The 16,215-nt window shown below is 43.2% G+C and overlaps 1 protein-coding gene across 5 annotated transcripts in view; it reads left to right on the top strand.

Annotated features, from left to right (window-relative positions):
• Positions 1–16,215, top strand: part of MAPKBP1 (mitogen-activated protein kinase binding protein 1) — a 100,785-nt gene that overhangs the window by 26,195 nt on the left and 58,375 nt on the right. For all 5 annotated transcript variants that reach the window (XM_085062345.1, XM_085062344.1, XM_085062349.1 and 2 more), the window contains one exon: positions 1,906–1,997. In XM_085062345.1, coding sequence (XP_084918471.1) covers positions 1,906–1,997 — 92 coding nt within the window. The remainder of the gene's footprint in view (positions 1–1,905; positions 1,998–16,215) is intronic.

Below are 16,215 nucleotides of genomic sequence, written 5' to 3'. Positions count from 1 at the left end.
GGAATCGCAGTGGTCAGAAGCATTGAGTTCTTTCTCTGTGTTTTTGAGGCTGCTTTAAAAAGAAATGTGTTTTGGAGTATTGTTAACAAGTCTGAAAGTGTAGATATCCTCCTGGCCTTCCTCTCACTCCTTTCCCCAGCCCCCACATTTTTGTTCCAATATTTAGCTGAAAAAAAACTAGTTCCTTTCTTTATTGGTGGATTTGTAACTGCATTTTTAATTGCATGTTCTTACTTAACAAAAATGCAGTGGAGTTTTGTAAAAGCCCTATTTTCAGAGATACTCGATTTGCAAGGGAAGGGGACGATTTGGTATTTTCTCATAATATCTCAAAGTACCTGGGGTATATTATTAATTAGAGGGAGATAAAAAGACCAAGTTTTCCAGAGGTGTGATATGAAATCTTCCACTTTCCATGTCACTGGTTTGAAGGCAGGCCAAATTTGAGCTAGCTGAAAGTACAGATGGCTCATGTTAAGTGGTGGCACCTCAGCCCTGCTTTACCTGCTGAAGCAAGGTGGTTCTCTGTGTGGAGTTACTTCTGTTCCCTTACCTAATAACCTGAGCCATGAGTTCAGTGAGACCTTGTTTCTTCACCCTGAAGCTGAACTCCTCTGGTCTGGTTAGGTGTGTGGTCAGGGTGGCGTGGGAAACCTGCCCTGCCCTGCCTGTTGTGCACCACATTGGTATAAATGCAAGATGTTCATCTTCAGGGCAGCTATTAAAGACAGTAGTAATTATTACAATAATAACTTTTTATGCTGTGTCCATGCCCCTAAGGCCTTAAGCAAATATGACTTAGATGATGATAATTAAAAACAAAGACTGTGACCCAGTAAAATCGTTGAGTTTGGCATGGATGAAAATGCTGAAGAGGAATGTATGCATCAAATATATAGTAAAAAAAAAATCAAGCTGTGCAAATGTAAAGAAAGAGAATAATTTTGTGTCAGTCAAAACAGCCCCAGGGCAGAGAACTGCTTTGTGCTTAGAGGTTCTTTCATGCCACAAACCAGATTTTGTGCGGTGTAATCCCACTACAACCTTTTGCTTTGGGGTTAATTGCTGAATTCTTATGCTTTCTGTGCCAGGGTGTGCTCCCCAAAACATTGTGTCGTGTCAGTCTGTCACCCGCCCTTCCCGTTTTGGGTTTTTTAGCTTTTATCAGCTTCTTGCCACAGAGGTCTTTGTATCTTCCAAGTAGCTCTTCCTGGTTGCATTTCATTTCTTTTCCTAAAAATAGTTGAGATCTTTGCCTGAGGGGAGTGTGGGGACATTTTAGATTACTGTATGCAGCAGGCTTATGAATGTTTTTGGTGTTCTGTCTTAAGATTCCTGGCAAGGAATGCCCTCTACCACTAGTTGTGATTTCCAATTCAAACACTGTAGGAAAAACTTACTATTCAGTTCCTAGGAATACAAGGCTGGGACCAGGATGAACGACTTACTACTGGATGGAGGCAACAAAGGGAATCGGTCAAACTGGAAACAGTTTTCAGGAAAGAGACAGTGGTATCTCTAGAAATATCCAGAGATAGTATGTTGCTCTTACTGGGAGGATGGGAATTGGTGGTCAATGAATGTGGATCCCAGCTTTTTACCAGCACTATCTGCTGCTTGCAGTCCTGTGTTTGCAATGCTCTGGCATAGAGAAAGTAATAAGTGTATTGATAACTCCTTCTCTGTACCTCAGCAGCATTTTCCTATGCCTATGTTGAAACTTTAGTGGGATTGCTTTTGTACGTGGGTGCTTCTCAGTGGATTTCTAGGAACCAGTGTGAACCAGACCATCAGCATCTGTGTTATGGGTCTATTTGAACTGCACTCACATTTCATGATACTTCTTTCTTTCTTTCTTTCTTTCTTTCTTTCTTTCTTTCTTTCTTTCTTTCTCGTTTGCTCTAGGTGACTTTGGAGAAGGTGTTGGGCATAACTGTGTCGGGAGGCAGAGGATTAGCCTGCGACCCCAGAACTGGCCTCGTTGCTTATCCAGCAGGGTGAGTCACTAACCACATTCCTCAAAGCTAAAATAAACCATGACTGATGCGTTAACATAAAGATTCGGGGTGTTTCCACTATCATCTTCTATAGGAAGCCTCTTTACTGCTCTTTAAACACCAGAGAATGATGAGATACAGCACTGTTAGTGTAATTGGCAAGGGAGAAGGATTGCATTATCAAGTTTTAATGGGATCCCTTTTAATAGAACTTCTCTCATTCCTCTTGCTCTAAGCTGGGAGTTAAATACATTTTGTGGACCTTTCACTGTGTTCTGTAGTGTGATGAATATAAGCATAACTCTGTGTGATTCTCAGTCCAATAAATACCTAATGGAGCAAGTGATGCTTTCAATGAATTGACAAAAGCCTTCTTGTAGATGCCCTGCAATTTATGACTTACCATGTTCCTCAGCCAAATGTGAGGGAAGATTTCAGTCTTACAGCCTGAAGCTGCTTATATGAGGGTTCTTTGGAGAGAAACACATCTATCAACTGTAGTCTAAGTTCAAATAAAGATATCCAGAAGGACACTTTGATGGAAAGCAAAAGAGCTACCTCTAGGGACATAGGTGAGGGCTGGAGAGGTCTTCTGGGTTGCAGGAATCAATCTGAATTTAGCTATCCTTTGAGCTTATTTATTCTGCTGGTCAGCAAGCTAAAAGAGAACTATCTCCAAATCATGTTGCATGGCATACTCTTAAGACATAAAAGCTGAAACTAGGAGAAAAGACCTTCCACATCAATTATAGATTATGTTTTCAAGAAGTGTGCTAGCAACATTTCAAGATTCTGTTTGTGGCTAAAATGAGAGATGGAGTCAGTGAAACTGGCTAGAAATTTTTGCTTGTCCAGGTGATATCCTATTTCACAGAATCATGACATTGTTGTGGTTGGAGGAGCCTCTTGAAATCATCTAGTCCAATCCTTATGCACAAGCAGGGTCACCTCTAGCAGGTTGCCCAGGACTATGGCCAGACAGCTTTTGAGTATCTCCAGAGATGGAGATGCCACGATCTCTCCGGGCACCATGTTCCAGTCTTTGACTACGCTTACAGTAATACAAACAAAATAACACAAACAGAAAGGGTTTTTTTAAAGTTTATTTTTCCTTTGTATTCAAATGGAAATTCATTTGTTTTAATTTCTGCCTATTGCTTCTTTTTCTGTCAATGGACAGTCTGTTAATCTGCAGAAAATTTGAGGTCCATGTTAGTGTTCAATAGCATCTGTTATGCTTGAATTCTTTGGAGCCAGGCAAATATATTCCAGTGTGTGTTGCCTCTTCCTCTGCATCTTTTCTGACACTGAATATATTCACACTTGAAGACAGCAAGGAGAGAGAGAGAGAGAAGAAAATGAGTGCAGTAACAGATATTTTGGGCTCTTCCATAGCTGAAGATAGGTTAGTTTTGTTAATAGCAATGTCCTTTGATGAGTGTGCCTGAAATTGATTTAATCAAGTGTGAGTACACCTGGGTTTTCTTTTGGCTAATTAAAAGGTTGTGTGGTTCCTTAGGGCTTTGCAGGGGAATTCCTGTCCTTACTTGTTGGTGGTAGCATCTCTTGGCCTGGGCAGGAATATACTAGATGTGTGTTGTAAAAGTTTAATGGCTTATTTGACTTGCTGCTTTTTTACTGTGGCTGGCCTGTTTTGTGATACTGTTGTAATTTGCTGCAGTCAAGACAATCTCAAGTTCACAATCTAAAATGACCTTTGGTTAAGGAGTCATGAGAGAGGTACTGATGCAGACCTTACTAAGTTGACGCAAGTTTCATCTTGTTCACTTTGGATTTTGTTAGTTTTTTTTTTTCCCATTCTGATTTCCAGTGAATGTCTCTTGATTTGGAAGGATCTTGGCCTGTCTGGTACACTGGCTTCATTTGGTTTATTTTTGTTTCTGTTTGAATTACACAGGCTCACAAAATAGGTAGGGCTGGAAGGGATCACAGTGGGTCATTTAGTGCAAGCTCCCTGCTCAAGCAGGGTCATCCTAGTACACATGGCAAAGGATTCCATCCAGATGGTTCTTGAATATCTCCAGTGAGGGAGACTCCACGACCTCTCTGTTCAATCTGTTCCAGTGCTCAGTCACCTGCACAGTAAAGAAGCTTTTCCTCCTATTCAGATGGAACTTCCTGTGCATCCATTTCTGCCCATTGCCTTGTATCCTATTGCTTGGCAGCACTGAGCAGAGCCTGGCTCCATCTCTGACACCCTCCCTTCAGATACTGATAGACATTGACAAGGTTGCCAAATTCACCTCTCAGTTGTCTCTTTTCAAGGCTTAAAAGGCCCAGCTTCCTTAGCCTTTCCTCATAAGAGATGCTTCAGTTGACCATTCATTCTTGTTGCCCTCCGTTGGACCCACTCCAGGAGCTCCATGTCCATCTTGTACTGAGGATCCCAGAACTGGACACAGCACTCCAGATGTGGCCTCACCAGGGCTGGGTAGAGGTGCAGGATCACCTCCCTGCAGCTGTTGGCAATGCTCTTCCCGTTGCATCCCAGGATACCATTGGCCTTCTTGGCCACAAGGGCACTGCTGGCTCAGGGACAGCTTGTTTTCCTCCAGGACCCCCAGGTCTCTCCTGGCAGAGCTGCTCTCCAGCAGGTGCTCCCCCAGCCTGTGCTGGTGTCTGGGATTGTTCTTCCCCAGGTGCAAGATGCTGCATTTGGCTTTGTTGGGTTTCAGACAGTTCTTTGCCCATCTCTCCAACCTGTTGAAGTCCTCCTGAAGGGCTGCACAACTCTCTGGGGTATTGTCTGCTCCTCCCCTCTTTGTGTCATCAGCAAATTTGCTGAGGAGGCATCTGCCCTTCCATCCAAGTCATTGATGAGCAAGTTAAACAACACTGGGGCCAGTGCTGAACCTTGTGGGACACCACTGGTGTGTGTCTGGACTCCAACCAGACCCCATGACAGTGATTATGACCCTCTGGGTCCTGTTGTTCAGACAGAACTGTCCATTTACTGGACACCAAACTACTTACTACTTACATGTAGCAGACTGGGTGTGGCTCATGCACAGTTGTTTCATGACTGTCCATGCAACTTGGTCATCCCCAACTGTGCTCCAGTGATTTCCTCATTCCACTTCTTGTGCAATGAGGTTCTGCAATGATGACATGTGGATGCTTTGCTCCTCCCCCTACCCCAGTCTGTCCTACCCCTAAAAGCTGAATTTATGTAACAACTCTGTATTTTCCTAAGAACACTTTCAACATACCTGCATTGATTTGGTTGAGATCAAAACAGTTGCCCCAGGCATCCTGACTTCATCCACATCAGGTATACAAGCAGCTATGTGAATGAAGATTTGTGCGTGAGAAGCTTTGGCGTTCTTTGAGCGTAATCCTAATTTGGGTATCTGGTTTGCCTAAAATAATTTTTAAAAAAAGATGTGATTGTTTTTCTGAGTTTTCTCTTTCCTGGAGTTTTTGAATCTCCTGGGAAGTTTCTTAAACTGATGAAAGAAGCAATTCCCAATGCAATCAAATTCTAACTCCACTGTGGTGCCAAAGTGTGTTACATTACTTTTTCCTTTTCTTCCCACTGGCTTTTGCACATATTATCCTTTCTCTGCTTTTACTCTAATGAGGCTGCCTCTCTGGCAGTGTGTGACAGCAGCTGTGCTGATCCTACTATATTTTTTGTGGGGTGCTTGTGTTATAGGAGACCTTTTCTTCATGTCAGTGGTAAAGGGCTAAAGGCACTGAGTGCTGCAGATATTCCAGGCTACCACTTTCATGTAATGCAATTGTCTTGGGCGATAAGACAACATAAGAGAGAAAATTGTATCCTCTGCAAAGGTCTTGCATCTGCTGCCTTCATTCACCTGTTTTTATATTGTCAAGTGAAACAAACCTAGAGTTGCTTAATTGGATCTGTTGGATCTCTGTTAGGGTTCTGCAGTGAGTAACAAAGTTGATCTTGTGAGGGGAGTGAGGGGGGACAGAAATGTACCCAGATTTTTTACTTCTTGTGGCAGGACCAGTGCTCTGTCCTTCTTTTGTTTCAATTCCCCTGCTTTGCATTTTCCCTGCTCTTCTCTCAGTTTATTCTCTTTTTTTTTTCTTTTTTGTTTTTTTCTTTTTTTTTTTTTGTTTTTTTCAGTAGCTAGCTGAGGCTCTGTTTCCTAGAAACAAGAAGAGAAACAAAACTAAGAAAATCCTCTGAGGATGACTAACATTAAAAAAGGAAAAAAAAAGGGTGTGTGAAATGTCTATCATTTAAATTCTAGACCAGCTGCTAAGATAGCTTAAGTTGGCTTATCTGGTTTTGGTTTTGGTGTCTTGTTTTCTTGTTTACTGTTGTGTTTTAAGCCTTGTAGGTTGGTGTGACAGATTGATTTTTTTTTTTTTTTTTTTTTTTTTTTTAAACTTCTCATTATTCTTCTTTTCTTGGCTCTCAGTTGATCCTGATATCCTGATCTTCAGGTGAGGCACTTGCCTACTTGAGGAAGCAGGGAAGCAGCCTGTGCTTTTTCTTCTGAGGAGCAGGAACATAGCTCTTGATGCCTTTAGTATGCAATGTCTTTTAAACACTCTGCTGTTATGCTCTGATCAGCTTAAGCATCTCTTTAGCTCTGCCCATCAATTTGGAGGCACTCTGATAGATTGCAGGATTTTTCACATTAGTGTTCCTTACTGGGAACACTGGTATTTGAGACATAGTATGTGTGCTGGGCTGATCAATCTCAGCCTACATATTCTTTTATTCTTTCCCCCTTTCAGCTCTTGCATACAGCAGCTCTTGCTAAAGGCAGATATGGGTTTAATATAGAGTATTCTCTCCTAGATATGGTAAAATGAGTTTCTATGGCTTTCTCTCAGAAATTACTCTAGCCAGTACAGACACAGGCCCTTGGCTAGCTCTGTGCATGTGCACAGTACGTTTGCCAAACACATGATTTGGGTGCCCCTGTATTCTTTCCCATTTCAGAATGAATCATCCTTATTTGTAGATAGGGAGTGACGATAGAAGATGGAGCTGTATGATCGAAGTTAAAATGAAGGTGCTGAGTCCTTTTTCCCGCTGCTTTTTGCTGCATGATCTGATTGAAGAGTTAGATTTGTTCTTGCTTCAGCTTTATCACCTTGGGTTTTTTGTTTGTTGGTTTTTTGTGGGCTTTTTTTTTTGAGATAGGACAATTAATATTCAGAAGTAAATAGTTGTATGAGTGTTCAAATCAGAAAACTGCACAGTTGTCTGGGTCAAATTTTATTTTACTGCAATTGTGCTGTGCATGCTGGATGTCAGTGCAGCAGCCTCCTGTGTGCCAACCTGCACTGCAGCAACATCCAGCCACAGTCTCATCTCTTTTCACTGTGCCTTCCCCTGTTCCACCCCTCATCCTCAGCTGATTTGCAGTATGGAGTGGAAGCCACTTAACTCTGTCAGCCCTTCTGAGTCATACCCCTCTTGGCTGTCAGGTCCTGCACTGACAGGCAGTGATGATGGTCTCGATCACAGCAAAGGGAGGAAGGGGATGAACAGGAACTGAGTGAATTGGTTATAATCCATCCAGGAGCCTGCTCAACACATGTGTAGCTGTCTCACATAGTTGAGTGGTAAATCCCTCTGGAAGCTGAAAGAATGAAGAATTTTTTTTTCCAGAAGTGATTGTTGGTTTGCTCTCAAATACCTCTTTCCAATTCCTGTAGGTAGACTGTAAGGCTGAATGGTTTCCAGCCCATCCACATGTGGAGTCTCTTGGAAAGTTTTAGTCATAATTTTCTGTCATTATATATATAGATTACTGCACAATGTAATAAATTATCAGCTTAGAACAATTTCCCTTAACCTTAAGCTGTATACAACTCACAATGGAAGAATAACATGTAGGGTAAACATTGCATAACTTTACCAGGTATGATGTTGCCTTGCTCCTTCTTTCTTTCTTAGGTCAGTGAGGTACAGGAACAACATGTGAGCAGCAAATCTAATAGATGACTGATGGTGAAAGAGGCAAAATGCTGTTCTGAACTGGGATCTTTCCAAGACATATGACCATTGTGGCCAGGCTAGAATTGGTGGCACTATGGACAATGAAATCCTAATTTGTAACATAATAATATTCCTGCCTTATTTCAGAGCCTGTTTTTATTAACTAATTGAGCACATTGCTGGGATGCTACAATGGTGGTTGCCTTTAGAAAACTGTAGGTGCACAGAAGGAACCCACTTCCTTACAGAGCTAGTACATGGTACATGTGCAGCTTGAGCAAAGCTCCACTGCTCTGTGCAGGAGCAGTTCTTCACCAATTTTTGTTTAGCATAAATGCTAATGCTGTTTGATTGTATCCCAAATGCAGCCTGAATTGGCACAGGGATATTGAAGTACTTGAACTTCTGGGTTGTCAGTAGATAAATCCACTTCTGCTGGTGCTGTCTCCTTCAAGTTTACTTACCCAGAGTTTGGAAGGAGAATTTCTGTGCTTTCTTTTTATCTTCTTTTGTAAAGGAGAATCCTGTGATGTTGTAAAGATGTAGAAACCTACCATGAAATGGAGAGAAGTTCTTGTGTATGGTTCAAAGCAAGTTTCAGCATCTTTGGTCACATCAGAGGCAGCTGTCTTTGTTGTCTTTGAAACAGCACAGTTTTCAAGGGTTAGACCTCTTTTCCCTCCTCATCTCGCAGAAATCTGGAGTGTTGTTAATATATTTCTCCTGGGAGGCTACTGTGCTTAACATGCCATCTGGGGACGTTTTCCAGCCGGTACAATTGTGGTGATGGGCTCAGAGATAAAGACAAGAAAATCCCCTTAACTGAGATTGTTAAACATGATTCAAATCTGTACTGCAGATTGGTTTGGGTTGGGCCATTACAACCAAACCAAACAAAATTTTCTGTGCCAAATGTGAACAGCATTGGGTTTCAGTGTCCAAAAAGATGATGAAAAGTAGCCAAGCCCTTCCTTCCCTCTTCCCCAGCAACAGCAGATTTCTCAGAAAGAAGGAGGGATCCTTTGTTCGTCTCTCAAATCTCCCTGTCTTAAATACCCACTGGACAGAAAGGAACATATCTGCACTGAGGCATGAAGACCTGAGGTGTAAAATACTTCCTTTCATTACTTGCCTTCATTAATGTAGTTTAGGAGGAGGGGAGGATGTAGCTGAAGAAGTAGCTGTAGAGCAGAAGGGTGGGCTGAAGAAGGCTGATGTAGTCTTAGTTTTTGGCAAGAGAGTGAAGTCTTTGCACTTGGGACAAAAGAATGGAGATATCCTTTGCAACAGTGCTTTATTCTCAGGCCAAATAATTGTGACTGATATTTTAATTTGCAGAGGTGGTTTTAAGAGGGCTATGGCCTCTCCCCTGCCCTCTTGCAGTTGATCCATGACATTCACAAGTAACAGTCAGGAAGTCTGGAGCAATTGCCCTCTTCAAACCTAGGTTGCAGCTGGATGCAGTTCTGAATCCCCATCATTGCAGTAAAAGGTCCTGCCTGCTGGAGTAGGGGCAGTCTTTCTTGCGTGAGCTGTTTCCACATGTCCGTATCAGCCAGACAGGAATTTCTACACTGGAGACTCTTCCACATTGAATCCATGTCTCTCTAATAAAACTGCACCTAAAAAGTAGAATTGTTTGCTGAACAGTTGTGTATTGATCCAATTCAGCTGTAATCTTGCTTGGTGTGGCAGAAGAGACGATAAATAAGAAAACAAAGCAGTACTCGCAATCACCTGGACCTGTGGACAAACTCCCCTGGTTTAAATTTTTAGCAGAATTGGTGTAAAGCCTGTCAAATTGACTTCCAGGCAGTTTTCATCAGCCAGTCCCCAGGTGTGTGTGTGTGGCTGCTTTTGATCTCGTCTAATTGATTTAAATTCTTTACCTTCGACAACCAGCAGAGGACATAACATTTGGTATAATCTTAAATAATGATGTAGCTGTGAAGTTTCAGACCTGCAGCAAACCTGTTGCCCAGCAGAAAAGGGAGAAAAATAGGACAAAACCTCAAAATAGATGGGCAGAAAAGCTTCTTACTAAACCTGAGGGAGACTGTGTCAAATCTGCCCAAAGTGCTGCTGCATGTGTTGAAGACTGCAGCACTGGGCTGCTGTCAGAGAGCTGGAGGAAGGTGTTGAGAGCTGAGCCTCTGAGTCTGAGAGCTCAGCTGCTGGTTGGGGAGTTGGTTAATGCTACCTCTGCCAGCTGTGGAATTGCTCTTGTGGTGGACAGTGGGAATTTTGTGGAATGCTTGGCTTCAGACCTTGTGTGACTTTTACGTTGTGTTGTGCTTGGTATTGAAAGACTAGTCAGGGCAGTGCTGATGTTTGGTGTTGCCAGGTCCCTTTGACACAAGCTGCTGTTGTGCTGTACACAGAGTGCTGTTCTCTTGTACACAGAGCTTCTGGTTACTTGTCCAGAGTGCCATAGCTAATCCAGCCTTCAGGTTACAAGGGGGTGGTTCGCTGTTCTGTAGCCAGCCACTACAGCCTTGGGACAAATAGAGATGTAATGTGATGCTTTATCCTACAGTTACTATTTGAGGATCTGGCATCAGCAATAGGTCTGATACGGCATCCTCCTTCAAGCCTCCAGGTACTAATGTATCTGTTTATTCCTTGTCTTTCAACAGAAGCCATGTGACACGAGCCCTTTCTCCCAAAAATTTTTTTGTGTACCCCACTCTATCTGGGATCAGCCTGTGCTTAACTGTGCTTTTGTAAATCCTCCTTTCTGTCAGGCACCTGGAAAGGGTTTGACTCTGCAGCTGAGCTCAGTGTAGGAGTGTGTTGCTGCATCCCTGTCTGGCTACAGAACCCCCTGTCCCAAGAGAAGCATAGTCTGTGCCTCCTCTTGCAGCCCTTCAAGTGCCACGATGTGTGACAGGCAGTACCCACTCTCTACACTCAGAGGTGAATCAAAGTTGAAGTCTGGTGACCCTTGGTAGCAGTTTGCTGCTGCTCATAAGAACAAAACAACACAAGCCAGAAAACCTCAACCAAACCCCTAAAAACCACAACAGGAAGCCTTGACTTGTTTAGATTGCCAGATGTTTTTTGATGTTTAGATTGAATAGAGAATTTTTCAAGGGAATGATCCAGCTGAAATGAAACATTTTGGGAAGTGTTTCACAAATTGTTCACAGGATATCTATAGAGAAAGGGAATATATGAGAGGAGGCAGATGCCTTTCCCCAGAAAGAGCAGCCTGAGGATCTCCTTAGGGAGCCCTACTTTGAGTTGAGCAGAAAACTGAGTTCAGTTCAGAGGTGAGCTGGCAACTCTATTCTTCCTTCCCATTCCCACCTTCAAACTTGCAGAGCTGGGGGCAGGAAAATCATAGAATCATGGAATTTGGGTTGGAAAGGGACCTTTAGAGGCCATCTAGTCCAACCCACCCTGCAGTGAACAGGGACATCTTCAACTAAATCAGTTTGCTCATCTGTCACCCCTCTGGGCAACCTGTTGCAGTACTTCACATTACTTTTTTTGTAAAAAAAAAATTGTAATTTAAATCTATTCTCTTTTAGCTTAAAGCCATTCCCCCCATTTCCTACTACAATAGGCCCTACTAAAAAGTTGGTCCCCACCTCTCTTGTAAGTTGCTGCTAAGTACAGAAAAGCCACAGTAAGGTCTTCTGGAGCCCTTTCTTCTTCTGAGAGCTGAACAACCCCAGCTCCCAGCCTGTCCTGGCATTAGAGGTGTTCTAGTCCTCTGGTAATTTTTGTAGTCCTTCTCTGGACCTGTTCTAATAGGTTTGTGTCTTTCCTGTCATGAAGATTCCAAACCTGGATGCAGTTCTTCAGGTGGGGTCTCACCACAAGCGTGTTTTTCTGTATTCTTTATGTTGCTCTATATTTGGAATGATTTTGACAGTTTGTCTGAAGGGCAGGAAGACTTTTCTGTAAAGAGCCAGCAATGGGGAAGAGGCAGTGTATTGTAAGGCATGGAGAACAGACCTTTTTTCTTTATATTTTTAGTGTGTCACAGGACTGGACGGTAGAGAAAATCCCTTTGCTTCTCCCAGCTTTAACTTTTTTTTAAAAATGAAAGTAGCAGTTTTCTATTTTCTGCCTTATAGAGCTGTAGATAACAGGAGTTGGATATTAAATAGATGACTATATTAGAAAAGGGAACAAAAGGGATAATATGAAAGATGCTGTATTATATAGCAATCCTTACCTGTGCTAGTTTGGACACTCTTCTCCCAACACCACACACTAACCATCCTTCAAAGGTAGTAAAGCCCACAAAGACACGTTGTGCTGCCTTTCAGAGCCTCTGCAGTGTGATGCTCCTGCTCAAAGTCCCACAGCTGGTTCCGTGAATGGGACATGAGCTCAGTTGATGTTGTGGTATTGTACACACAGAAAGTTAAGGACATGATTATGGCAAAAAATACCAGGTGCTACTGGATCCACTCCTTATGTGTTCTCATTTTCATCTGGTTCTTAGAGAGAGAGAGAGGAGGGCAAAATGGGGCAGTGGTGGAAAGAAATGCTCTCAGAACAGTTTGTAGAAGGAAATAGGATGGAGTTTCCATAGGCATCTACTCAGTGGTATATTTTACATTTTCTTTTCTTTTCAAATCAGAATGCTTTTACATGCAAATTCTTTGATTACTAATTACCTTTGAACTCCAACCCTTCAGTACCACAGCACGGCACACAATTATTTTAATTTTAAGCGACTTTTGTGCTTAACCACTGGTGAAGTTGGGGATGGATTTTAGTGTAAGAATGAATTGCAGGACACTTATTCTGGACCAAAGAAGGCTCCTTGCTTGCACTGTCTATGTAGGCAGTGTGAATGTGCTCTTCCCACTGGTGATGGAAATCTTGGAGAGTGGTTTCTTTCTGTATATGATGCTGCAGTGGTATGAGTGAGCTGTAAATGAAGTTGGGTACTGTGGGTAGGGCAAGTAGTTAGGTAGCTTCTGTCCCACACTGTCTCACACAACTGGTGTGGCAGGTCCAGGCACTGACTGTGCAATGTTTCTTGGGGGGCCAGAAGTATTAGCTGAGTCCTCAAGAACGTTAATGTTAGTGTGGATTCTTGCTGTTGCCAGAAATGTTAGTGATGAAGAAAGTGAGAGCAGGGAAATGGGTGTGCTTTTGTCTTTGCAAGGCTGCAGTGAAAATTCTTGTCACAGTAAAAGCGCTTAACTGCCCTTGAAACTTCCCTCTGCTGGACTCCCAAGGCTGCAAGCAGGAAAAGGAGAAGTCCTGTGAGTTTGTTGCTGTTTGGGTTGCCTGACAATCCATAATAAGGAAAAGTACACAGTGCATGATTCTTACTGCTGCCATCCTAGTTCCAGGGCAAATATTCCTGTTCCCTCAAAAGGAAAACGCCATCATGCCTGTCACAACAGCTACAGCAGTTGCTGTTTTAACAATTATATTGGTCATATCTGACTTCAGCCTGCCTTAAGAGAAACCCTGACTGTCCTCAATCCTTGAGTGGGTCAACTGGATTTTTAAATTGGGAGGCAAGCTAGTAATAATCCCATGTAGATGGCTGGTCTGTTACTTTGTGCTTTGACCTTATTAACCAGCATGTGAACTAAAGAGAATTCACTATTTAAAAGAAAAAAAGGGGGAGAGGAGGAGGCTGGGGAAGCAGGCCTGTGGTGAGGGTCATAAACTTGCAGTTTGTGTGCAAAGAAATGGAAGCAAGAGAATAAGCATGACTGCTTTATTTAATAACAGAGCCAAACACTCAGGTAGAGCTCTGCAAGTGGGAAGCTTTGACAGGTTTGGAAAGCTATTGCATGCTAGTGAAATAGGGAAGAGGAGTGTTACAAAGCTCTCGATGCCTTGGCTATTTTGGAACATGTAGGCCTTATCTCAGCTTGAAGCTCTGCAACGTGCTGGGGTTTGCCCATTAGCTGAGAAAGGAGGGGGATGGCAGAGAGCACGAGTGCCTGAAAGCCTGTGTACCTGCAGGTAGCAGCCTGCTCTCTGCTCTACCTGTTCTGGATCTCTCCAGTTACACCTCCTAGCAACCAGTGCCTTGGTGCAGCAACACCTCTGGCCCGTGAGCCAAGTCCTGAGCTTGCATAAGAGCAAGGAGGGGGAGTGGGGGCTGAATAGCAAAGTCTGGGATGAAAATGAGATACCAGCTGCCTCAGCTGAGCTCCACCCTTTTTAAGAATCTCAAAACAGGCACTGTGTCTCCTGGCAACCTTGACACAAATCATAGAGTTTAACTTAAAAGAAGTACATACAGTCCAAAGGACGTATCCCATCACCAGGTGTGAACAACAGGGAGTCAGTAATTTTCCTCTTTCTGGAAGATCTGTCACTGTAGATGGTCTTGGGTTTCACTCAGTGTCAGAAGGCTATGAGTTAAAGGTGAAAGAGCATCGTGTTAGGATAGCCAAGAAGTGCCAAGAAATGGTGTATTTTGTTTATTGTAAGCATGCCCAGAAGTGCCCTGACTATTGCTTAGGAACCAGATGTAGGACTTGGCCCTCTCCCTGCTGCACTGGAAGTGCCCTGCAGTGCATGCACACGTTGGCCTATTGTACACCTGAACCTGGTTCTTTCAGCTGGCAGCCAAGGACTGACAGAGCTGATACCAGCAGATTTCTTGCCTTCGGAGTCAGTTGTTATGCTTTTGCAATGCTGACCTAATGCTTTTTAGGAAATAATCTTAGTCTTGGACTCCAACCTGACAACATTTGTCTGAGGCAAGAGATGTAGATATACAAGAAAGCAAAACTGAGTTTTATCATGATTGCTTCCCCTTCCAGGAAAGCTGTCTTTTCAGATCTCCTGGCAACTGATGCTCATTAATTGCTCTGAAGAAAAATTTCAGTGCATTCAAAATGCTGTGTATTATGCAGAGATAGAGTTAAGCAGAAGTAAATGTTCATCTTCTGTTCAAGGCAGAGCTGTCATAAGGCTTCTAAAAAGATAACATGGGTAGAATTGAACTTTGCCAATCTGGCAATGTCTGAACTGTTCCTTCTGTGAGAAGTGGGAGGGCTGGGGCAGGGAGCTGGCATGAGCTCTGGATGTTTGGGCCTGGGAGCTGCAGCAGGCTTCCTGTGCATTGTGGTGTGGACAGTTGTGGGGAGAAGCAGGCTCCCCCCGTTCCTTCTTTCAGCATCTGCCAGCCTGCCCTTGTAGGGTGCTGAGTAGGCAAGGCTGGCAGGAGGCTTTAGTGCCTTTTTGTGGACCTGGCAGCCTGCTGCCCAAGGCAGCTGTGAGCTTTGCTCATGCCTAGAGGAGCAGAAAACAACTGGCTATTTGAGCAAATGATTCTTTAACTTCATGCTTTCCAAGAAGCATTTTTTCCCCTGTGTGTGTGTGTGTTTGGTATGGGGTTTTTTGTTTGCTGTGGTGGGTTTTTATTGGTTTTTGTTTTTTGTTTTTCTTTTTTTTTTTTTTTTTTTTCTTTTCTGACGCTCTTGCAGAGAAGTGGCATGGATTATGCTTACTGAAGCATTCAAGGGGAAAAGCTGCTCCAGTTTCTTTGCTGCAGTGGGGGCTTTTGCTGCCTGCTCTGGAACACAGGAGAGATCAATAATGGGCCGATGGGCCCTGAAGGGGTCTGCCCACTACCTTACCCCTCACATGACCATCCTGCCTAGGGAGATGGTTGTGGGGAGGGGGCTGGCAGACAGAGTTAAATTTCATTACTTTTTTGTTTTGTTCCTTTGAATGATACCATTTTAGTATTGATACACTTTTTGCTTGTGGTAGAACAGTTAGAGCCCTGAGGCATCAGCCATGAGCTGTCATGTTGGTCTGTCCCAGATGATTAGTTTGATGTATGGATCTTTTTCCCAGCTCTGGAGTTGCTCAGGCACAATGAGGGAATGCTCTGGCTGTGCATGCTGCTGGAAACAGAGGTGTTGGCCAATTGATTGCAAGCAGGATATATTTTTCCTTTGGGACTTGATATTAAAGGAATACACATACTCAGCTTTTGAAGCTTCATGGCAGGCCATCCACTGCTCTTGCAGAGAAGTTGGTGCAAACCTGAAGTGTAGGGTCAGATTTCCCGGTGTAATTCCAGCTGGGTCTGCAAATCTCTGCAAGGAGCTGCTTGTTCCCAGGAGGGTACCTTCAGAGAGAGCTCCCATCTTCTCTTGTTATACCATTGGGCTGGAGAGCTGAATTTGCTTAGCACTTTATGGCAGATTTGATTATTCTGCAGGAATTTTATTGTAAACTTTGCTTCTCTTTATCTTTTTCTCGCCTTTCTCTCTAAACCGCTCTTTGCCTGTTATTTAAATTAAAAAAAAAAAATTTCTT

The sequence above is a fragment of the Lichenostomus cassidix genome, chromosome 5, assembly GCF_008360975.1.
Source record: "Lichenostomus cassidix isolate B80296 chromosome 5, HeHo_3.0, whole genome shotgun sequence".
In the NCBI taxonomy this organism is placed as follows: Eukaryota; Metazoa; Chordata; class Aves; order Passeriformes; family Meliphagidae; genus Lichenostomus; species Lichenostomus cassidix.
The sequence above is the reverse complement of the archived record's forward strand: the minus strand, read 5'-3'. Positions and strand labels throughout refer to the sequence as shown.